Source organism: Hyperolius riggenbachi, chromosome 11, assembly GCF_040937935.1.
Source record: "Hyperolius riggenbachi isolate aHypRig1 chromosome 11, aHypRig1.pri, whole genome shotgun sequence".
In the NCBI taxonomy this organism is placed as follows: Eukaryota; Metazoa; Chordata; class Amphibia; order Anura; family Hyperoliidae; genus Hyperolius; species Hyperolius riggenbachi.
In genome coordinates, this window is record NC_090656.1 from 171,475,100 (window position 1) to 171,500,234 (window position 25,135).

General features: G+C 44.0%; 1 protein-coding gene and 1 long non-coding RNA gene across 2 annotated transcripts in view; one reads left to right on the forward strand and one right to left on the reverse strand.

Moving 5' to 3' along the window:
* Positions 1-25,108, forward strand: part of LOC137538237 (cytochrome P450 2B4-like) — a 45,304-nt gene extending 20,196 nt beyond the window's left edge. Inside the window, exons 5-9 of the mRNA XM_068260285.1 lie at positions 4,846-5,019; positions 12,298-12,442; positions 18,507-18,694; positions 21,246-21,387; positions 24,627-25,108. Coding sequence (XP_068116386.1) covers positions 4,846-5,019; positions 12,298-12,442; positions 18,507-18,694; positions 21,246-21,387; positions 24,627-24,814 — 837 coding nt within the window. The 3' untranslated portion in view covers positions 24,815-25,108. The remainder of the gene's footprint in view (positions 1-4,845; positions 5,020-12,297; positions 12,443-18,506; positions 18,695-21,245; positions 21,388-24,626) is intronic.
* The window catches only part of LOC137538239 (uncharacterized), a 64,833-nt gene that overhangs the window by 16,286 nt on the left and 23,412 nt on the right, over positions 1-25,135 (reverse strand). The window contains exons 3-4 of the long non-coding RNA XR_011024714.1: positions 21,216-21,332; positions 6,511-6,690 (exon numbers count right to left, since the gene is read on the reverse strand). This is a non-coding gene — a long non-coding RNA (uncharacterized lncRNA). The remainder of the gene's footprint in view (positions 1-6,510; positions 6,691-21,215; positions 21,333-25,135) is intronic.

Below are 25,135 nucleotides of genomic sequence, written 5' to 3' on the forward strand. Positions count from 1 at the left end.
CCTCCCTCTGTCCCTTGTGCCATGTCTGACCCCCTGTTTGTCATTCTGTCTCCCTTTGTGCCTCCTTCTGTCTCCATGTGCCTCCTTCGGGCCACCTGTGCCACCTCTGCCTCCTTCTGTGCCCCTTTGTGCCTCCTTCTGTCCCCCTGTGCCTCCTTATGTCCCCTATGCCTTTATTTGTACCCTTGTGCTACCCCTGCCCCCTTTTTCTCCTTCAGTCCCACTCTGCCTCCTTCTGTCCTGTCCTCCTGTGCCTCCTTCTGTCTCTGTTTGTGCCTCCTCCTGTCTCCATGTGCCTCTTCAGTCCCCATGTGCCACCTCTGTCCCATGTGCCTTCCTTTGCCCCCTGTGCTTCCTTCTGTGCCCCTTTGTGCCTTCTTCTATCTCCCCGTGGCTCTTTCTGTCCCCCTCCCTCCTTCTGTCTCTCTGTGCCTCCTTACATCCCCCTATGCTGTCTTATTTCCCCCTTTTGTGCCTCCTTCTGTCCCCCTTTGTGCCTCCTTCTGTCCCCTATGTGCCTCCATCAGTCCCTCTGTGCCTCCTTCTTTCCTCCTGTACCTCAATCTTTCCCCATTGTGCTGCCTTCTGCCCCACTTTGTGCCTCCTTCTGCCCCACGTTTTGCTTCCTTCTGTCCCCTGTGTGCCTCCTTTAGTTCCCCTGTGCCTCCTTCTGTCCTCTTTTGTGCCTTGTTCTGTCCCCCTGTACCTTCCGTTGCCCCTCTGTGTACCTCCTTCTGTCCTCCTGTGCCTCCTTCTGTCCTCCTTTGTGTTTCATTCTGCCCCTCATTTTTCCTCCTTTTGTCCTCCATTGTGCCTCATTCTGTCCCCCTGTGTGCCTCCTTCTGCCCCCTTGTGTCTCCTTCTGTCCACCTTTGTGACTTCTTCTGACCCTCGTGCCTCCTACTGTCCCCCAGTGCCTCCCTATGTCCCCCCGTGTGCCTTCTTCTTTACATGTATTTTCTTTCTTACATGTATTTTCTGGTGAAATGCTGCTGCAATTAGTGTAATTTCTGGTGAAACGCTGCTGCATTACAATTATTTTCTGGTGAAACATTGGTGCATTATGGTTATTTCCTGGTGAAACACTGTCACGTTATGATTATTTTTATTGGGGAGGGGGACACAGGTTTTATCGCCTGGAGTGACAAAATGGCTAGAGGCGCCCCTGCGTTTAGCCATTTACCCTGAACAAGCATGCAGATCAAATGTTTTTTGACTTAAGTAGACTAGATGAGCTCCTTGATTGTTTTAGATGTGTGATCCAGACACTACCACAGCCAAAGAGATCAGCAGGACTGCCAGGCAACTGATATTGTTTAAAAGGAAATAAATATGGTTGCCTCCTTATCCCTGTCAATTCAGGTGTCCTTTAAAAATAAAACTTATGTTGGAAATGGAATTCATAGCATCCAAAACAGACAGTTTACAAGTCGGTAAAAACTTATCTCGTTTCCCTCTTTCTCAGTTCCATTATTGTGCCAGCTATAGGTCCCCCCAGTATAGGTGGCCAGGCATAGGTCCCCCCTAGTATATGTAGCCAGGCATAGGTGCTCCTAGTATAGGTAGCCAGTATAATTGCTCCCAGTATAGGTTAACCAGGTAGGTTCCTCCAGTATCGGTAGCCAGTATAGTTGCCCCCAGTATAGGTTAGATAGGCAGGTGCCCCTGGTATAGGTTAGATAGGTAGGTGCCCCCAGTATAGGTTAGATAGGTGGGTGCCTCCAATATAGGTAGCCAGTATAGTTGCCCCCAGTATAGGTTCGATAGGTAGTTGACCCTAGTATAGGTTAGCTAGGTAGGTGCCCGCAGTATAGGTTAGATAGGTAGGAGCCCCCGGTATATGTTAGATAGGTAGGTGTCCCCAGTATAGACTATACAGGTAGGTGCCTGCAGTATAGGTTAGAAAGGTAGATGCCCACAGTATAAGTTAGCCAAGTAGGTGCCCGCAGTATAGGTTAGCCAAGTAGGTGCCCACAGTATAGGTTAGATAAGTAGGTGCCTCTAGCATAGGAAGCCAAGTGAAGAGAGCAGGTATAGCGCAGTTAACTCACCAACTGCAACCTCTATCACCTTCCTCTCTCAGGCTTCCATTGCGTTAATAACAGCACCCCCTGCTGTTACGTCATCACAGGAGGCGCTGTTACCAAAGCAGCAGACGCCTGGGAGAGGAAGAGTCTGCAGGGCTCGTGGAAAGTGAGTGAATATGCCCGCTCTCCACTGCAGCTGTGCCCCTCTCCCTACCACTCCCTGGGCGGTTGCACTGTTAGCACGCCCATAGAAACGGGCCTGGTAGCGATACATCTAGTGAAGATGGGCAGATTTGACGAAGAGACAATCTCTCTCTAATCGAATCTGATTAGAGAGAGATCTGTTGGTTGCCCATACACCGAAGGCCGATTCCCAATCAATTTGCCATCTTGGCCACGCCCCGAAATGGATAAGGAATCGGCTTTGTGACGCCTCATTTGGCCGCCCCGACGATATCCCCCTAATTTTAAATGTCCCCCCCCCCCCTCCAGTGCCTAGTGCAAGTGACCTGTCTGCGACCTGCGCTTGTCCCCCTGCTGGTTCCGGGTGCACTCTGTTCTCCAGTGGTTGCCTAGTAACATGGCCGCGTGAGTGACGCCTGATGTCACATACACGCCTTTACTAGGCAACCACGTGGGGGGCGCATGTATGGCGAGCGGAGTGCGCCCGGAGGCCGTGGACAGGTAGTGTATAACATGCACTGGCCACCGGGGGAACATTAGGGGGGACACTGCCAGGGGTTTTGACACGTTTGTCATTCAAGAAAGTCGGCCTTACATCTTGCAGCATGTGCGATCGACTTATGTGAACAATTTCATCCTGAAATTGGTTGCATTGTTGGTCGGGCATGCACTTGGCGGCACCGATTTTCATCCGATCAAATTATAATAATCGAATCGGATGCTCAATCGACCGCTAAGTCGTTGAAATGAGACCATCTTGACATTCACAAAATTGCGCGCATGAACATTTACCGCATGCGTAAAATTTTACGCATTAATTATCCGCATGCATAAAAAATGCTGTAAAAGTACGCAAAAGTCGGTAGTTCCTGCAAAAAATCAAAATTCACAAAAAAAAGCGGCGCCTTATTTCTAGCTTAACTACTGATTTTTTTATCACCTACTAGTACTTGGTGATATATTTCGCTTCCCATTGATTTAAATGGAGTCTGGAGCCTTGAGTGCTGCGTTTGCTGGACTTTTTTTGGGGGGAACACATTTTTTTATGCCACCTTTTTTACGCATGGTTTCCACATGTTTACAATGTAATTACGCATGTTTCCCAACTTTTTTTACGCATTGTTCTCGCATGCGGGAAACATGGGGAACATTTTTAGTGAATGTGGAAAAAATGCGGAAATTATCACTGGCGGTAATATAGCGGTAAAAAAATTTCTTACCGCATGTGTGATTGTGAATAGAGTCCAATGTTGCTAGCATGTTCCCAAATCGTTGGGTGATTTTAAACTTAGGTTAGGGTGGGGACCCCGAGAGAAGGCTGCACTGCTAACATGCTTCGCAGCGTGAAACTGATGTCTCTCTCAATAAGAGAAGGGTGAGGTCCCCTAATAAGTTGAATAATGTGCAATGCATAAGTTTGCTTCCATTATTTGTATTGTGAGATGCATTAGTTCTTAATGCACCTGTTCCACTGCAATGAGCACAGTTGTGCCTTTGTGAGGCTTGTTAGCCCTATGCAGTGAGTGTTTGTCAGGTACATCTTGGTTAGATGCGCAACCATTTCATTGAATCTTTTGTTGCATAATAAAAACCTGGGCTGTGTATACTTTTCATATCTGCTGTATATTACCCTATTCTACTAGCGGATAAGTCAACATTTTTGTACCACGCTTTTTGAGCTGAAACAGGGGGACCAACTTATTCATGAATGAAAGGCTATGTGCAGGGCCCCCTATGCAGAGTAAGCACTGGAAGTGTGTCAGTAACTATACCTACCTCTCCTCACCCCAGCTCCAGTCCTCACATCTTCCCTGCAGCTTCGTAATTCACCAGGAGAGGCCCAGGCCAGGACTTCACTGTGGCTACACGGAGCCTGAAGCTCTCACAGTGAGTTGCGAAGCTGCAGAGGAGACATGAGGAAGGGAGCTGGAGTGAGTAGAGGTAGCTGTGGTTACTGATATGCTTCCAATACATTCTCTGCAGGACCCAGGACATGTTCCCAATACACAATCTGCATGGGGGCTGGGGTCAAACTTTGGGGGGTGAGCTTATGAGCAGCTCACTACGTTTAGCTTATTTTTTAGGCAGAAAGCTGGGGGTGAGCTTATCTGTTGATGGGCTTCTTGGCAGTACAGTGACCTCCTATAATATACCCAACATACAACATACGGGGCAGCACGGTGGCGTAGTGGTTAGCTCTCTCGCCTTGCAGCGCTGGGTCCCTGGTTCGAATCCCAGCGAGGGCACTATCTGCAAAGAGTTTGTATGTTCTCTCCGTGTCTGCGTGGGTTTCCTCCGGGCACTCCGGTTTCCTCCCACATTCCAAAAACATACAGATGAGTTAATTGGCTCCCCCTAAAAATTGGCCCTAGACTACAGTACTTACACTACATAATATAGACATATGGCAATGGTAGGGATTAGATTGTGAGCTCCTTTGAGGGACAGTTAGTGACAAGATATATATATATATATATATATATATATATATATATATATATATATACACACTGTACAGCGCTGCGTAATATGTCGGCGCTATATAAATACTAAATAATAATAATAATAATAATAATACAAAGGAAAATATAACTAGATAGGCAAAAAAATAATTACTGTTGCTTTCTCCTCTCAGCTTTACAATGCATTTGGATTCATCAAACACCTCCCTTTGCCACATCAGAAGATATTCAAGAATGCAAACATAGTATTTGACTTCCTCAGAAAGGTATTAGAGGAACACAGAGTAACCAGAGCACCTGGCGATCCCAGAGACTACATAGACTGCTATCTGGAGGAACTTGATAAGGTAATGCTTTTGTAAAATAATTACAAAGTACAGCATTGCTTCCATACAGCACAAAGACATCACTTACAACACAAGTAAAATAAACTGAAAATGTTTAATTATGACATGTGAATTCCGCATCTATTTAAAAAAAAGCTGCAAGGAAATTTGGGTGCGAGTATTGCCTTTAGTAGTATATGGGTAATATTACCGATATTCTACTAGTAGATATAGTACAATATTGGTAATTTTACCGGTATTCCACCAAACTACCCATTACCTATACCTAACACTAACCTTCCACTATTTATACCTAACACCAACCTAATACCTACCTATGCCTTTTTTTTTATATAAGAGAATTTTTATTGAAAATTTTTAAACATACAAACAGCTCCCAAGAGGAGCAAAAACATGAACAGAAAAACAAAACATAAGATTAACCATAGTGGGTTAGGTTTCAGACTTCATTACTTGAGGAAAATTGAATAGTGTCATAATCATTCAGTGCGTGCAGAAACAACATAACATCAGTATATATATCAGGGAAGTACACATATACGTAGCATAATGTGCAGATTTTAATCCTATACATTTCAAGCTAGAAACTCCTAGTATATTATAGATCAAATGATATTTGCATCTATAAGGCAGTGTCTTGAATTGAGACAGTAATGTACCTATGCCTAACACTAATCTACCCCCTACCTATGCCTAACACTAACCTACCCCCTACCTATGCCTAACACTAACCTACTCGCTACCTGTGCCTAACACTAACCTTTCACCTACCTGTGCCTAACAATAACCTCCCACCATCCATGCATCACATTAACCTCCCACCATCTATGCCTAAAGGTGCCCATTAATGGTACAATTTTTCACTAAATGGGATCTTTCAATGTGATTTGAATGATCGTAACTAATCTGAAGGCAATTATCGATTGTACACATTTACTGAACGATTCTTTCTTCAAATTCAATCCTAAAATTCAACTTTATCCTATTTAGCAGTCAACCAAAGAATCTTTCCTTATTGATTGCCATCATAAATGGCGAATTTTCAATACAATTTGATCGTAAAAAGAACATCAAAAGTTTGCATTTGGTGATAAAATTGTATCGTTAATGGGCACCTTAATACTAACCTCCCGTTAAACTGTTGTGGCTACCAATATTGTATTGTAATAATGTTGTAAAGCTATATATAACCGTTATGGTATATAACCATTGGTTTATAACACTTACCTCCCACCATTTATACCTCTATACTTATGTAGCTGTTTCTATCTATTCACATTCATACCTAATGTTTAAACCGTTTAACTGTTGTAGCTAATAATGGTGTAGTAATAGTATCAAAAACCAATAAAGTATATAACTGTTAAACGATATACTCTATTCCATAATGCAAAGCGTACATCTATATTAATAAATTCATTCATTTGTAATTTCACAACTTCTGCATGACGATATCCTCCACCATTAGCACCCTTCTGTGAATAGACTTACCAGATATCTCTGACCACTGTTAGACTGGTCAGATATGCACAATATCCAGGTAGCCTTGGAGCCTCAGGTTCCTGGTGCCTCTGCTGTTATGGATACTCTGTGTCATGCAGATTCAATACTCCATATCTTGTTGCAAAGTTACCTCAAAGAAAACACCTGTGCTGTCCGCGACATTTCCCACTGATGAAGCCATGTCGATCATGAGAATAGAGCACGGAAAAAAAATCATTATTTCTCAGTTTTCGGCCATTATAGCTTTAAAATAATACATGCTACCGTAATTAAAACCTATGTATTTTATTTGCCCATTTGTCTCGGTTATTACACCATTTCAATTTTGTCCCTATCACAATGTATGGCGCCAATATTTTATTTGGAAATAAAGGTGCATTTTTTTCAGTTTTGCATCCCTCACTATTTACAAGCTTATAATTTAAAAAATGTTCGTAATATACCTTCTTCACGTGCATATTTAGAAAGTTCAGACCCTTAGGTAACTATTTATGTTTTTTGTTTTTTATTGTAATTTTTTTTTCCCCCCGTTAAAAATTTTTGGGGGTCATTTTTGGTGTGGGAAATAAACAGTTAATTTTAATTGTAATAACGTGTTTTATGCATTGAAAAATGTATGTAGATGTAGTTTTACTATTTGGCCACAAGATGGCCACATTGTGTATTTTTTTTTTTTTTTTGGTAAGCGAAAAGAGGACGGGAAACTGTTTTTTTTTTCAGCGGGGGGACATGGATCGATGAACAGCAAACATGTTATTGATCGCCGGGATACCGGGAGGCGGCACAGGGGCGTGCGGGCATGCCCACGACTGCCCACTGGGCGCGCAAAAGTGCGCATCATTAATGCAGCAGCCGCATGGATGTGAAGATCACGTCTAGGCGGCATAAATGGTTAAAGAGGAACTATCTCGAAAATCTTAAAATTTAAAACACATACAAATAAGAAGTACATTTCTCCCAGAGTAAAATGAGCCATAAATTACTTTTCTCCTATGTTGCTATCACTAACAGCAGGTAGTCGAAATCTGACATTACTGACAGATTTTGGACTTGCCCATCTTCTCATAGGGGAGTTCTCAGGGTTTTCTTTATTTTTAAATGCACTTAGTGAATGGCAGTTGCTCTGTCCAACTGCCAAAACAATGTGCAGGGAGGCTGGCCAGCATCTTTGTATTAATCATTTTCAGGGAATGTCTTTATAAAGGATAAAGGCCATGCTGAGAATCCCCTATGGAGAGACGGACTAGCCCAAAACCTGTCGGTAATGTGAGATTTCTACTACTTACTGTAAGTGACAGCAACATAGGAGAGAAGTCATTTATGGCTCATTTTACTCTGGTAGAAATGTACTTCTTATTTGTATGTGTTTTTTAAACTTTAAGATTTTCATGACAGTTCCTCTTTTAGTCCCTCCACTCAGCTGCCTATGCCACAGAGGGTACAGGCAGACGCGTAGCTTGGGGGGGTCCGGGTAGGACAAGTGCCCCCGGGCGCTGGGTCCCCAAGGGCGCCCAGCTGCAGTGTCTTTTTTTTTTTTTCCTTTAAATGTATTATTTTCGCCGCCAGCAGCGCCGGGCCTCCACTGTCAGTGACGTCACCAGTGACGTCACACGTCATTGCCGCACCGCCGCGCAGCGTCCATAGCAGTGGAACGCTGCGCAGGGCGGCAGAGAGACCGAGGCGCCGCCAGCAAGCCCGATCCTATTGGCTGCCGAGGACTAGTCACGAGGTAGGCAGGTAGGGAAGAGGGCAGGTGGAGACTGGAGTTGGAGACAGCGCGTGGCCGTGGAGCCGGACGGGGACAACGATTAAATCAGACAGCCAGCCCAGGGCTGCCTGGCGGAGGAGGACCAGAGCCTATTAGGCATATATTGACGCTGACGGTGAGGCTCACTGCGAGAGAGGAAGCCTGGCAGAGGGAGGGTGATTGAGCGTGAGCCTGGGGGGAGAGGGGGTGGTTCTGTTGGGGGAGAGCAGCGATTAGGTTAGGTAGGATGTCTCAGTCTCCTACTATTCCTATAAACAGTTTATGGAACATGCTGCGGGAAGGTTGGGCATAGTTGATTGGAGGAGGTGGGGGGGTTAAGAAGGTGTATATATGACATACATACATACATATCATCATGTCATATATAATACCTTCTTACTCCTCCACCTCCTCCAAATCAACTATACCCAACCTTCCTGCAGATTCCATAAATTGTTTATAGGAGACATACTGACCCCCCTAGATAGACAGAGAGGCCCACCCTACATACATATATACCTTCATACACATATCAACGATATGTGCAGGAAGCAAGGTTGGGTATAGTTGATTGGGAGGAGATGGAGGGGTAAGAAGGTATATATGACATGATGATATGTATGTATGAAGGTATATATGAAGGGTGGGGTCTATCGATCTATATTTAATTTAGGTATATATGATGTGAAGGAGGGGGTCAGTAGGTGGGGGTATGTGCCATGTGGTGATAGGTTGAGGTTTATCTTCGTGTCTCCAGGGGGTATCAGGTGGAAGCGTGCAAATAAATTCTCCACCAGTTAAAAATGTATGTAAAAGCCCTCCGAGTCTGCCTGGCGCCCCACCCCAGCCAGGCAAAGAAAGAACTGAGGGGGGCAGAGAAATGGGATAATAATAATTTTAGAAAAGATATAAGTATTGCCTGCCATTGTTGCTGCAGCATGCTCTTAAGTTCCCCCCTTCCCCTCCTGTCTTTCCATAATTCCATTACAGGACACACAGGCAATTTTGGATGCACCATTACCTGCGAAGCTCTGCCCACATATTTTTTGGCAATGGTGCTGCCTGCCAGAGCTCAGCCCAGATCCATTCTTATCCAGCAGCTGTAGGCTTCAACCGGCCTGACTGTGTTATATGTTTTCTGCCAGCCTACTGGCTACTGCGACCCCTCACTCCCAGACACACCAGCCCCCCCTCTCTTCACAGCTGACCAAGGTCTCCAGTCCACTGCCCACCAAACCACCAGGCAGTGAGCCGGAAGCCTGTAGCCAGAGGCCCCTGGCTACAGGGAGCTCACGATCTAGTCCTACCACACTCCTAGTGTAATCCTGCCTATGTCCTACCATATTATTCTTATGTATTTATATTATTGGATATCTTCATCCAACAGCTTGCTTGGCAGGTCTGCTTACACTACTGCCAAGTTCCTGTACATTTGGCTCCACCCATAACCACGCCCACAATTAGTATGTGGCCGCGCCCCTTTTTGGCACGGCACGCAACATTCACCTTAGGGGGCGCATTAATAGTCTTTGTCCCCGGGCGCTGAAAGCCCTAGCTACGCCTCTGGGTACAGGTCAAGTTTTCTACTTACAGGCCTCTTGCGCACTAGCACACTGCAATTCACAGTGGTACTCTGCCCCGCCGCAAGGACCATGCAAGTCTATCGAGACTTACAAAGTTCACACAATGTGACGTGGCAACACGGAAGTATCCAAATTGCCACAATGCCAATGCAAAGGCTGCAGTGCATTACCACATGGCACGGATATTGCAGTAATGCAAGTCAATGAACGAAGCAGGTAGTGTGCACAACGGGAGCAAGGTGCGACACTGCACCCATGGCTGGACCGACCTGAATCCCAATGACGTGCTTCGTGCACAGCAGGATCCTGTGTAAAACCAGCCTCAACGTAATCTTCTGTTAAATTTGGAGAAAAGAGGCGCCCTGGTGGATAAAAGCTTTTAAAAGTAGCTTAAAATCGAGAAGAAATGAGGTAGCTTACCTCAATGACGAAATCTTTGTAATAACAGGCTTTTTTTTTCAAAAGATTTTATTTAATACAGGCAACGCGTTTCGCTGGTCTGAGCCCACTTCCTCAGGCCAATAACAGTGCCTACAACAGCAAAGGAAACTCCTCAATACAGTGGTGTATCTAAACAATCAATGTATAACATATAATTGCAATACAATTATATTACTAATCATACTTGTAGAGCAATATTCAAATTCTTTTTCTTTTTCTTCTTCTTCTTCTTTAGCCTGTGCTACATAAAATCTTTTGTTATTACAAAGATTTCGTCATTGAGGCTAGTGCTACATAAAATCTTTTGTTATTACAAACATTTGGTCATTGAGGTAAGCTACCTCGTTTCTTCCCAATTTTAAACTGCTTTTAAAAGCTTTTATCCACCAGGGTGCCTCTTTTCTCCAAATTATGCATACAATACCCCTATAAATACCCTGTTCGAGGGGTGGAGACAGAACACACGTCTCCACCACGGTGGATGTCTGTCCCCTGTCTTTTCTAGGAGTAGTGTCTGATTTTATTTACGATCACACCCAACATACCACACTATTGGGCTCCCGTCTTTTGTCTCCTGTGTCTTTTTCTACAGGGTGCCAAAACACCCATACTTCACTATATAGTCTCCTGTTAAAGACCACCTCCAGCCAAAAAAAAGGTCTGAATGGCAATACATATATGTAGTCTACGCACTGTGTACAGTTAAATGAACATATAAAGTTTCCATTTGGTACATCATAGTGGATAGAACAGACTCAGATTTATATCTGTAAGTAGCGCTTCCTTATTCCTCCTGAAGCTGAAAGCATGGTGCCCACCTCTTCAGCCTTGTTGACTCCCCTGCCCCTCCCTCCCCTGCTGTCTGCCTGCCTGGATCAAATTACTTCTCTGTTCACAAACTGTAGTACAGAGAAGAGACAGGAAAACTGCAGCAGCCTGTCTTATCATGTCTGTTTGCTATAATTCTTATTTCAGATGTCTGTCTGTCTAGATTAGATCACATGGACATGGGGTTGGAGTTATGACATCAATCCCCCAGCATCCTTTGCATCTATGGTTTGGAAAACAAAAAAATGCCAGGTCCCAATTTCACACTGGGGGCGGGGATTTCAAGACCATAAGTGGAATACGGACCCTGGGGGTGAGAAAATCACACTTTATCATGTGTGAGTTTATATATTTTGGCAACTTATTAGGTTTAAAGCAAACGTAATTTTAATTTAGGTATTCTTTAACATAACCACACTGACTTAAGCACAGCTTCCACTCTGCTAACAATATTCTTCTAGTATGAATTTTTGAATCAGGATGATATAATTTACTGGCTAACGCAAAAGAAAAAGAGCTTTCAGCTATTAAGCCTTCTTCAGACTGTATCCCTGTAGACAACATTCTTCTGTCAGCCTCTGTGGTCACCTGCTGACATTTTTCATGCGTTTCTCCTCTCATCTGGAACTTCCTCCCATGACCTCTTAGGCATTCACCCACCCTTTTTATCATCAAATGCTACTCAAAAGCTCACCTCTGCAGGAAAGCAAAGAATCTGACATAGGATTCATTAACTAGTGACCAATCTGCCATATCCTATAGTTTACACAGGATGATTTGCCTGGATCAACAGGGATATGTGAGGGTGCACTTTTGTGAGTGTTGTACTTTTCTGGTTAAACTAGAAGGACTAATTACTTTTTTCAACCCAAATAACTATGATAGAAAATGCACTGCTTATCCCCAGATACTGTAAGCTCATACAATTTTTACAAATGTGTTACAATATGCCAGGGACATGGCTTGTGGCAAATTAAATCAATGGAGTCCCACAAGAGCTTGCACTCATCAAAGTGCACAAGCTCCTCCCACTAAGGGGGGGGGGTGACCTCCAGGCAAGCCTTGTCCCCCAGTTGTGGATATTTTGCCAGTTACTGAGCTTTGTACAGCAATGAGCATATTATCTGTGACTATTGATGAATGTCTATTTGTTATCTCTTCTCGTTTTATATTCAGGACCAGAGAGATGGTCATAATTCAACTTTTGATGATGAGAATTTGCTCATATGTGTAGCCGATCTCTTCCTTGCTGGGACAGAAACTACATCTGCCACCCTAGAATGGAGTCTGCTTTACATGATGGCCTTTCCGGACATACAGGGTACAGAGCTCTTTGCCTAACAATTTTTGTGATCTCTCAATCCACACTTTATGTATGTATGTATTTGTACCTGTATGGCCTTATGTCATGATTGTAGAGTGTCTTGAACTTCTCATGCATATATGTTCCCCAATATTTGTTTTGTACTATGTACAGCACTATGGATGTTGGCGTTAAATAAATAAAAAATAATAATAATCTGTCTAGCTGTGACTCCTATCGACTTTCTCTTGTTTTGTTAATTAGATAACAACCATTCACACTGGGAATTGAAAAAACACTAGCAAAATCACTAGTGTTTTGCAAAGCAAATTTCCTGTGATTTTTCATGGTGCAGGAAAGCGATTGCATTTTGTGAAGTGAAAATATAAAAAACAACAACAGATACTTACCTAAGGAGAGGGAAGGTTCTGGGTTCTATAGTGCCTTCTTGTTCTTCTCCTTGTCCCGTCGTTCCTGTGCTGGCTCCCCTGTTAGCAGTCTCCGACCGATCAGTCGGAGTCTGCTCTCATCCGCCTGTGCGCAGTACAGAGCCGCCCATCTTCAGGAACACTCAGGCTAAGACTTCTGAAGCCTCCCGTGGCGGGAGATTTGAACGGAGGAGGCTGCAGGGGAACAAGGGGATGAAGAGAGGAATGGGAAGGCTCTATAGGACACATAGCCTTCCCTCTCCTTATGTATCTGGTTTGTTTTTAAAAAGGCTTCAGATCCACTTTAACCACTTCGGTACCAGCAGCCTTTGCCCCCTTAACCCTCCTGGCGGTTTGTCAAAATCCGCCAGGGGGCAGCAAATACGTTTAAAAAAAAAAAAAATTTTCATGTAGCGAGACGAGGTCTCGCTACATGATAGCCGCTGCTTAGCGGCATCCCCCCAGCCCCTCCGATCGCCGCCGGCGATCGGAGATCAAGAGATCCCATTCAAAGAATGGGATCTCTTGGAGGGCTTCCCCCGTCGCCATGGCGACGGGGCGGGATGACGTCACCGACGTCGTGACGTCAAAGGGGACTCCGATCCACCCCACGGCGCTGCTTGGCACTGATTGGCCAGGCAGCGCACGGGGTCTGGGGGGGGGGGGCGGCTGCGGCGTATAGCGGCAGATCGGCGGGTAGCGGCGGCGATCGGGCACTGCACGCAGCTAGCAAAGTGCTAGCTGCGTGCAGCAAAAAAAAAATTATGCAAATCGGCCCAGCGGGGCCTGAGCGGTGCCTCCCGGCGGCATAGCCCGTGCTCAGCACGGGCTTACCGCCAGGGAGGTTATGGACCAGAGGCTGCTGTTACACTAAATCGCCGCAAAAATCCACCACTCCCGCCTATCACGCCGCTCTGTCCCCGCTCTGTCTTTATGACGGCAGAACGCTGTGCGCCGGTCAGGAGTCGCTTTCATTGGCTCCTGACCCTGTCACTCAATGTAAGCCAATGGGATTGGCTTACAGTAATGACAGGGCCAGGAGCCAATGAAAATGGCTCCTGCCCGGCTCACAGTGCTCTGCCATCATAGAGGCGGCAGGGCAGCACATTGCGGCGGTTAGAAAGCGTCGGGAACGGGTGGGGACGCGCGGTGAATGGGACGTAGAGTTTACGTCCGGTCAGAACCGCAGCGCCACCCGCCTGATGTAGATTTCTGCGTCGGTCTGCAAAAAGTTAACATAGAAATGCAATTGCTAAAAAAATTCTGCATGCACCATGTTTGTGACTTCAGCAAATCACTTACCGCTGGTGATCCCTACACTACCATTGATTTGCATTGCTATAACGCTTTTTAAAGTGAACCTCCAGACTAAAAATCGACTCAGCAGCGCTGAAAAGGCTTTGTGTTTCTTAAACAGTTTCACAGCATCAGAACTTTGTTTCTCTTATACAAGCCTCATTTTTAGTTTCAAAGACTTTTATTGGGCACTAGAGTGCCAAGGTAGCAAGAGAGGAACATTACAACATAATATAGTAAATCAGTGTTAGCCCAACATGGGCAACAGAGATCGTATGTTACACAAGAAATAAAAAGGTGGTATAACAAAAAACATACAACATTCAACTAACATAACGTAGTAAACATGACACGGTCAGCTCTAGGTTGTAGGTGGTTGTAGCAAGGGATCTGCACGAATTGTGTATGGTGTAGGAGACAGTAGGCATCCATTAGTTGAACCTTCGTGTGCGGATGCGGAGGTCTGTTGGTACTGTGCTTGGAGTACACAAGATTAATTGAGGGACGTTGCAAGGCCCAGTTGCACCTGGGCTCCTTTAGAGAGGTTGTTGGTAGACCAAGGATCCCAGATTTTTTGAAATTGGGGTATTCTGTCATTAATTATGGCATTGATGCGTTCACAGGTCATTATGGAGTTTATATTACTGACTACTTGAAGATAAGAGAGATGTGATGAGAGCCAGTTAGCGGCAATATGTGTTTTAGCAGCACATGCGATAAATTGCACACGTTTGTGTTGGGCGTAAAGCATTGTCTTTGGCTTATGTCCTAAGAGGAATATTTTAGGGTCTAAAGTGATAGATTTTGGAATTATATTGTTGATAAGATGGCGTAGTCTTCCCCAGAGGCGGGATACCCTGGGACAGAAGAACCGGGTGTAATATAGTGTGCCCGGGACCTTGCAACCCATAAAACAGAGTGGGCTTTTCGTAGGATCTATTTGGTGGAGCCTATGAGGGACTAGATATGTGCGATGTAATAGTTGTAGGGGTACCTCCATGTGTGTTGTTTGCAAACTACCCCTAGATAGGGTTTCCAGGCACTGAGTCCGCTCCTCATCTTTGAATTGTGAGCGAAGATCATTTTCCCACTCTTTTTGGTATTGATGTACATAATTCGTTGGGGGAGAATTGAGAATCGAGTAGATATATGAGAGCACTCCTTTTTGCATGGGGTCATGAAGACATAGGCTTTCAAAGCGTGAGGGTTGTATGAAGGTGCCTGGTTTAGCTAGTTTAGATAAGAAATGGTATAGTTGCCTTATGTTAAGCCAGGCTGAGATCCTGGGCTTCGTAGCATCTATTAGTTGGTTCCATGTAGGGATCTTTCCTCGAACTAAATATGCCTTAATGGTGGGGTGGGTCTCTGGTGACCACCATGAAAAGGATGGGGCCTGGAGACCTTCAGGAAAATCAGGGTTAGATTTAATTTCAGTTAGGATCAACGGTTTAGATTGTAGGGAGGCTACAAATCGGGTTGATCTCCAGAGTTTTAGGGTATGGTAGGTTGTAATGGAATTGTCCCGTATTGGGGTTATATTTTTGGTGTGTGACCACAATATACCTTTCCACGATAGGGGAGAGATGAGGAGATTTTCTAAGGAAACCCATCTAGGAGCATGTGCATCACTATAGATGGTAGGGAGGATCGCAAGCTGTGCAGCTTTATAGTATAAAGTGAGGTTGGGGACCGACAATCCTCCCTCATTTTTGTGCCAGAAAAGTATTTTATTCGAGGCTTTTTCCCTGCCCTGCCCATATAAATTTGAATATTTCCTTTTGAAGAATTAGAATATCGTTTTTTTTAATTGGGGTTGGAAGAACCCTAAAATAATATAATATTTTAGGGAGAAGTCATCTTGATGCTAGCGATCCTCCCCGCCCAGGAAATGTTATAGGTGTTCCACGACTTGAGCAGGGCGGCTAGATCCCGGTAAAGGGGAGCGTAGTTTTTATGGTACAACTGATTGTAATCATTAGTGAGTTTGATTCCCAGGTATTGGGTAAAATGGTCCCGGTGTTGAAAATTTTGCTGTTTAGAAAAAGCTAGGGCCTTAGCCTTCCCATAATTACAATACATTGCTTCCGATTTGTCATAATTGAGTCTTAGACCAGAAATTCCTTCAAAGAACTTTAGGGCCTGCATTAAGTTGGGGATTGATATGTGTGGGTTTGTTATGGTGAGTAAGATATCGTAGGCGAAGAGGCTAAGTTTGAATTCTTCACCCGATATCATGTAACCCTGAATAGAAGTGTTCTGCCTAAGGTAGGAGGCCAGTGGTTCTATAATGACAGTGAAAATCGCTGGGGAAAGAGGGCAGCCTTGCTTGTTAATTGGGGTGTTGGGGGATCCAGGGAGTTTAAGGGTTGCGCGTGGGGTCGAGTATATTTGGGTCAGCCAGTGTGTATATGAGTCGGGTAGGCCCAGGTGGGATAGTACGTCAAACATATATGGCCATGCTATCATATCGAATGCTTTTTCGATATCTAGTGTTAGGGTCATAAGTGGCCTTTTGGTTTTGTTGGCGTGGACGATTATGGCTAGATTCTTCCTGATACTATCTGTAGCCTGCCTAAATGGGACAAAACCTACCTGGTCATTTTTTATAATAAAGGGTAATAGTTTGTTTATCCTTCGGGTCAGGATGGCTGTAAAAATTGTATAATCTATATTAAGGAGTGAGATTGGCCTATAGTTCTTAGGCTGAAGCAGGTCTCTGTTAGGTTTCGGAATTAGGGTGATGAAGGCGTCTAAGAACTCAGAGTACTTTAGCTCCTTGTTCATTAGTGTGTTAAGAAAGGTTTGGAGGTGAGGAGAATGTATGCTTTGGAATTTTTTATAGTAGAGGGCTGTGAGGCCATCAGGCCCAGGAGCTTTTTGGGTCTTAAGCTTTCCAATAATATTAGATATTTCTTCAGGAGAAATTGGGCTATTTAGGAGTTTCTTGGAATCCTCGTTTAATCTAGGAAAGTTTATTTGGCGAAGAAAGTTAGAAACTTGGGGTGGGGTAGAGTCTGAGTAAAGTGTTTTATAGAAGTGATGAAAAGTTTGTGCAATTTTGTTTGGGTCACTTGTGACTTGGCCCTGGTGGGTCCTAATTTTGTATATCATGTTAGTTCTGTGGGAATTTCTTAGTTTTGCAGCTAACCAGCTATCAGGTTTATTTGCATACCTGTAATATTTAGCTTTGGTCCATGTTAGAGCCTTTTCAACATTATTTGAGAGAAGAATATGTAACTGTAGTTCAACATCCTTAATCTGTTTTAGGATATAATGGGAGTGCTCAGTTTGATGTAGTGACTTAAGTCGCTGCAGTTTATAGGATAAATTAGTGATGTCCTCAGAGTTTTTCCTTTTTCTTTGGGCCCCAATTTGTATAAGTTTACCACGAATGACGGCTTTGTGGGCCATCCAGAGGGTGGCAGGGGAGGTGTCTGGATGGTCATTTTCAGAAAAGTATTGTTGGAGATGAGAGGATATTTCTGACTTTGATTTAGTGCTAGTTAGCACCGATTCGTTTAGACGCCATGTTTGAGGTCTGACAACCTCAGCTTGTAGGTCAAAGCAGGCAAGGAGCATGTCGTGGTCTGAGAGTGGGGAAGGAATATGTCTGACATAAACTAGGTGTGGAACTGTTGATGTGGTGACTAGAATATGGTCGATTTTAGCATAAGTGATAAGTGTGATGTGCTGCGGAGTAGTGGGTGTAGCCTTTTTTATCGCCATGGAGCTCTCTCCAGGCATCCACTAGGAAATTATTTTCCAGTAAAGTTTGGAGACGTTTTCTCTGTGTTTTAGAAAGTTTATCAGGGGAGGGTTTAGATTTATCGAGCTTTTCGTTCAAGGTGAAATTAAAGTCACCACACCAAATGAGGAGTTACAAGCCTCATTTTTAGCTGCACAGAAGAAAACTGCCCGGGCAGTTTTGCCCTGATGCTGTGCAAAGCATGATGGGATTTCTGATGTTGTTGTTCTCGTTCTGCTGTTTTGATGCAATTTTTTTCTTTTTTACATTTTTAATTTGACATTGGAAGCCTAGTGTGTGCAGCTGGGAGGGGTAATCAGGACACAGGACAGTTGGAACTGTGTCTAATGCTCCCTGTCACCTCCTTTCAACCAAAAAGATGGCAGCCCCCATGAATCACAAACATTTGCCTGTTCTTTTAAAACAGGGTGGGTAAAAGATTATATTACCTATCTATTCTAATTAACATAACTCATGTAACTTAATAATAGTATGTTTGTTTAGGTTGAAGTTCCCCTTTAAGCACTAGAGATCTAAAGTCAAACTGATATCGATAGTAAAACGCTTCAGTGTGAGTGAGGCCTAGAGTTTATAATGTGTGTCTTTATTTTAGAAAAGTGTAGGAAAGAAATAGATGACATTCGCGGAGACAGAGGACATGTGACCTATGAGGACAGAGTGAGGATGCCGTACACACAGGCTGTCCTGCAGGAAGTCCAGCGCTTTGCCTCAGTTGCGCCATTTGCCGTTGCTCATTCACCTTTGAAAGATATTCAGCTGAATGGATACACTATTCCAAAGGTGAGGCTATTCAGAGGGCACAAGAGCTCAACATTCAAAAGCAAATTGTAGAATTGTTAGGATTCGGAGTATTGGCTATCACTCCTACCATTTTACTCAGTATAAAGGGGGGGAAATACAAATAGATAAATTGTCTAGAGATCAATATTCAAGATTGCAATAGCTAAGCATTAACAATTACAAATTTTTGCAATTTACAATGATGGCAATGCTGAAGTGTGATTGCTTCTATAGGGAGAAACTGCACTAACAACATGCCGATAGCCAGCAACAGCTGGGTAACTTGTAGCCAGTAATCTTGCATAGAAATACAATTCCGCATGATATGCCAGAAACTTGCTGTTGCTATGGCACATTTGGGATACGACAAGGGGGAGTTAGCTTTTATTTTAGAGAGCCTAAGTTGGGTAAGGTAGGCCTATCTGATTGTTGCCTTCAGCAGCAATAAAAGACTTTTGAATTTGTTTGGCGTGCTGATCTCTTTTAATCCTGTATGCTTTGGTCCTTCCATTGACCATGATCTGAGCACCCAGCAAGCCCTTCATCATCACCAGTTAGTGTGCATTAGGATGCTTTTCCACTGGGAAGTGTGATCGCAAGCGCAATCGTGCTGCTTTTTGTGATCACACAACCTGCAATTTCCACTTGCTGCAATTGCACCATTAACCATCAGGAACGGATCGCGATCACAGCAAAAATTGTGCAGGCTGGCAATTGCGATTCAGGAAAAATAGAAACACATTAATGGAATAGGAACTCCTCGATTTCCATGTTAATCACGGCAACTGCCAAAACGCGAGCAATCCACTTTTTTTAGCTGATCACAGCAAGTGGGAAAGCACCCTTACTCTATCTACTACCAGTTTCTGAAAGGGACACTGAGGAATGGCCGTGCTCTGTGCAGAATTATTAAGCTAAAGTCATGTTTTTTTGTCAATCCTTATAATGTAATAATAGCAATGAACTTAATCGTTAGACCACCATGCAGGTCTAGAGGCATTTCTGTGTTTCTGTTTCTGTGTTTCCGTATCCATACGCTAATGACGTCTAAAGGCATTTTTGTACAAAATTGCTTCCGCTTGCCTCAGAACAATGCCTCAGACAATTTTTGTTTTCCCATATTTTTGTGCCACGGATGTCTAAAGGTGTTAAGTACAACTTTTTGGGTCAGCGCCATCTTTTTACTTGAGATGTGCAAATAAATAATTCTAAGTTGATGTGGGTTTATGCAAATGTTACTGCAAACCTATACAGCTTAAAATGAACCACTGCAAATGGACAAATGCTTCCACTGCAATATTTGATAAGTTAATTTAAATTTTAGATTTTCAAAATAATTTGCATATTTCTGTATCATAATAATTAGCATAATTCTCAATCATCCCAAATGTATTTGCACCTCAATAACAATTTCTACTTACCTATGTGAACTTTGGGCGATGCACCGCCCCATCCCATCACACCACACAAAAGTAATTCATATGACCCTGTGGCAGAGTGCGTGGAGAGGGTCATATGCATATCGCCATCCCCTGCGACCCCTTGCTGAGTTACATACTTCCTGCTGGACAGGTAGCACGTTACTGGGCCTCCCAGGTTTCCCTGTCGTATTTCTGCCTCACCACCTCCAACATATTTAACATTTCTGTGTCACCTATCGACTTTCATTACTTCCGCCCCGTTGCCGCAAAGTCCGATGGTAAGCTCTGTTGACTTTGCGGCGGCTCAACGACCGATCAGGCACTTCAGCCACGCAATGCATAAAGTGTGCTAGGCCCCATTGCCTTGCATTGTCGTTGCATTACCCTACAGGAATACAGGGAAACACAGCACACACTACAAGGCAAGTGTAAAAGGGGCCTTAAAGTGACCCTGGGACAAGGGGAAAGAAAAGTTTTATACATACCTGGGCCTTCCTTCAGCCCCCTCCACGCAGATTGCTCCCTCACCATGGTCGAAAGCTTCCTCAATCTCCCAGTAGCAGCCCTGTTCTCCGTGGCCAGTCGGGCATACTGCGCATGCACGGCCTGGCCCCGCCGCACTCCCGTTGCAGGGAGCGTTCTGCGACTGCCCAGTACTACGCACAGGCACAGAATGCTCCCAGCTGTGGGAGCGAGACGGGGGAGCGCGGTTGTCCGCACTGTGCCTGGGCCGACTGGCCCCGGAGAGCAGGACTGCTACTGTGAGATCTAGGAGGATTTGGACAGCGGCAAGGGAGCCATCTGCGCGTAGGTGGCTGGAGGAAGCCCCAGGTATGTATAAGACTTTTATTTCCCCTTGTCTCAGGTACACTTTAAGAAAGGCTTATGTCTTAACAAAGCTGGAGTATCGCTGTAAGGCCTGGTGCATTAAGAGTCAATCTCCTGTAGAAAACCTGGAGAACTGAGAATTGAAAGAAGATGACATATTATTTGAGACATTGGTGAACCCCAAAAAACTTAGATTTCTGTTTTCAGTGGGCACCAATTATTTTTGGCCATAAACTGTGATTTTGTTTTAACTGTATATTCTGTTTACTCACCTTGTTTATGTTTAATTTCTCTTTCATCAGGGGACATTCATAATTCCTGACCTGTCTGCATTGCACTGTGATGAGAGTCAGTGGAAGTATCCTCATGAATTCAATCCAGAGAATTTCCTGAACAAGGATGGAGAATTAATGAAAGTAGAAGCTTTCCTTCCTTTCTCTGCAGGTAAGTGGCAATCCCATTCCCCCCGTACTCAACAACTTACACCCTGCAGAGCCCAAATATCTATAGTGTTCCTTACCTAATGCCTGCTACACACCATGCAATTTTCACCTCTGATCTTATTGCTGATCAAGAAAATGATTGGATTGGGCATAAAAACATACAGCCTACAGACTGCTTAGCTGAAAATCTCTCTTTCACGATCTGAAGCAGATTGGACATGCTAGAAAATATCAATCAAAATACTGGCAACCGTTCCGTGCTTATCCTTTCAATTCATGTTTGATTAATATCCATTCCTAAAAATGATCATAAATCTGATCGGAATTTGAAAAAAGCAAGTATGTGTATAAGCTAGCTTTCATCTATAATTGAACAGTGTCCGTTTTCTTGATGGGCGGGCCTTTTTACTGGTAGAAAATAATGGCTTTAGTCACCATTAAGTAGGGACAGTTACCACTGCGTAAGCTAATCTTGTATTTAGAAAACATAAAAGGTTTCTGGTCAGAATTCTGAGTGATTGGCGAAAAAGGATCAACGGCGGGGATCCAGAGGCTCACACCCGCTCACCTGCTGTAGCTCCGCTAGCCTAGTTTAATTCACATAGGAGGCACAGCATAACGGACCAGTTCCAACAGCGGCCCCTCCTCGACCAGCCCAAATGCACCCACATAATATTGATGGGGATGGGCCGGCGGAGATAAGAGTGTCAGATATTTTGCTCCATCTAGCGGCAGCCACTTGTTCGTATGTCGGACTATGACATTTGTCCTATAGAGGAAAGTGCCAGTGTTGGACATAGTCCGACATAGGATTGGACAGCTTTAAGGAGAGTGGGAACAGGTGCTGTGGGTGTAATAGCAAACATCCTGTGTGCGTCCATGGCCCTAACACTTCTTCATTTTCCTTAAAAGCAGGATAGAACCTTAAAGAGAACTGGAAGTAAAAATAAAAAGTCAAAATAACCATACACAGGTCATACTTACCTCCTGTGTACTCTACTCCTCAATCTCTTTCTCCTCTCCTGTGTCCCATTTGTCCACTGTGATCAGTGGATTTCTCCGTCCTCCATTTTAAAATGTCCATTACCCCCAACAGCTTCCTGGTCAGCACACTGTTAAACTGTAATATTACCCACTTGAGCTATAGGGACAATTGGACATTACCTTCCACATTCAGTTATAACTGACAGCTACTGATAAATAACTGTCAGCAACTGGTATGTTTCAGTTCTGACAAAATATTGTCTGAACTGGAAGGGATCACTGTAAGAAGAAAATGGTGAGCTTCTGAGAGGAACTGACGCTGAGGTTAGTATGTAATATTCATTTGCAGCTACATCATATGTTTATTTTAAATAATTTTTCACGCTTCAGGTTCCCTTTAATTTTGCCAAATTTGAATATCACTAAATTCAAATCCCACCATCGGTATTTTAGTACAAAATAACTATTTACTTGAATACTTTATGGTTGTGCAATGCAATTTCTCACCTTGTTGTTATTCTGGGGTTTGGTAGTGCTGTACCAGTAGCATCTGCTGTGCATTATGTCAGCAGCACTAGTGCATAATTGTGCGACTTGAGTACACGTTACGTGGGCAGCATTAGCACCATACCTACACAATGGTGACACTGCTGGAATCACATATACCACATTACTTCTCTTTTACTCATGAAATGCCATATTTTTCACACCATATCAGACACTTTTTCCCCCCAAAAAGAGGAGGAAAATGTTGATGCGTCTTATGGTCCGAATGAAGCACCACTGGCAGTCTAGTGATCATTCACTCCCTGTCCTGGGAATGGAGGCTTTGCTCTCTATACAACGGTGGGGAGATGGGGAAGATGGAAATTGCCTAACTTCCCAGCGACTGCTGTATAGCGTCCAGTGCATAGTGTGTCCTCAATGCTGAAATGTTGCTTTGAGTCGCAGCACTCAACCCAGAGCAGCTAGCAGTGGTGAGCATTGTGATAGCCAAGCAGCTAAGCAGGGGGTGAGAGCTGAGGGGGAATGTAGGAGAGCAGTAGCATATGTGCCATTGTGAGAGACACCAAGGAAATGGAGCTCTGTACATGCTGCTAACAGACCAGCATGTGGGGCACCGGTGGCTTGGCGTGAGTCTCAGATCAATGCAGTGGCAGCCCATGAAGGTCCGTGGGCGGCATGCCAGGCAGGATGACAGTGGCCTTTTTACAGACCTGTGACGGGCTTGTTTAGTTCAGCAACATTACGTCCCATTAGAGCACGGTAGGGGCTCTGTGCATGCTACAGCTGCTAGCCCTACACAGACAGAGCCAACTTTTACAGAGGAGAAGAGCAGAGGAAGCCACAGGCCAAAGACAGCTTTGCTGGCACAGCACTAGGGCAGCACACTTGGCACATCCACACAGCTGTAGGAGCTATGAAGATGTCAGGACTCAGGAATTTAGGGGTGAACCTACACAAGATGCTCCTGCACCATGGATGCAATAGGTTTAGGATATTTTTTCCCCTGTTTTTGTCCTCTAAATCTAGGTGCATTTTATGGCCAGGAGTGTCTTATGGTCTGAAAAATACGGTATGTGCATAATTGTAAGTCTTGCCTTCCGAGGGAGAAACCATAAGATATAATGTAATACAGTATTTCAGTATTCTGCACCCTGAAGTATTTGCTCTATAGAAATAAAAAAAAAAAACTCGGTATTTTAGGATGATGACATTTGTACTTTATCTGAAATGTTGAGCTTAGTCTAACATTGGCATACAAGACTAGTGAATGGTCGCTCCATTAGGATTCCACACACCAGCAAAGATCTTGAAGGAGTCGGCTACTTTAAACTAGAGGTTAAATCTAGGGCTGTGGAGTCGAAGTCGAGGAGTCATAGCAGTTTTGGGTGCTTGGAGTTGGTGATTTCATAAACTGAGGAGTCGGATGATTTTTATACCAACTTCACAGCCCCTGAAAGTATTAGACTAAGGAGTCGGAGTTGGAGCAATTTTTAGTACCTGGAGTTGGTGGTTTCATAAACTGAGGAGTTGAATGATTTTTGTACCAACTCCACATGCCTGGTAAGTATTAGTCTAAGGAGTCAAAGTGGGAGCAATTTGGGGTACCCTGAAACAGAGTTGGGGGTTTCATAACTTTAGCGTTGGAGTCAGATGATTTCTGTACAGACCCCAGAGCCCTGATTAAAACGTTCTGTATAAGATTCAGCGGCTTTTTAAATGTTATATTGACCTGTTTTCCTTTTATCTTAGGTCCACGTGTTTGTCTTGGGGAGAATCTTGCCCGCATGGAGATCTTTCTTTTTTTTACTACTATGCTGACACATTTTGCATTCCACTGGCCGGATCCCAAATCTCCTCCTGACCTCACACCTGTATTTGGGTTGTCTCAGGTGCCCAAACGTTTCAAGATGCGGCTGGTGCCCCGAGCCTTGAACTGATCATACGTGGGGATAAATGGACAATTTCACTTCCATACACATCTCCACTGACCCCGGACTCATCTGTCGGATAATGAATTTGATGCCTGAACCTTTCCTTTGCTTGCAGGGCTTCCACTTCCTGAGAAGATTTTCATGTTAATAAATATTTCTGCACTTTTTAGGGCCCTTTCACACTAGAAGCATTTTACAGAGCGTTTTGCGATTGATTAGCGTTTTTTTAAATCGCTCCCATTCACTTTCATTAAAATCATGGGAAAAATCGCAGCGATTTCAAGATCGCGTACGCGAAAATCACAGCAATTTTTCTGCGATTTTTAC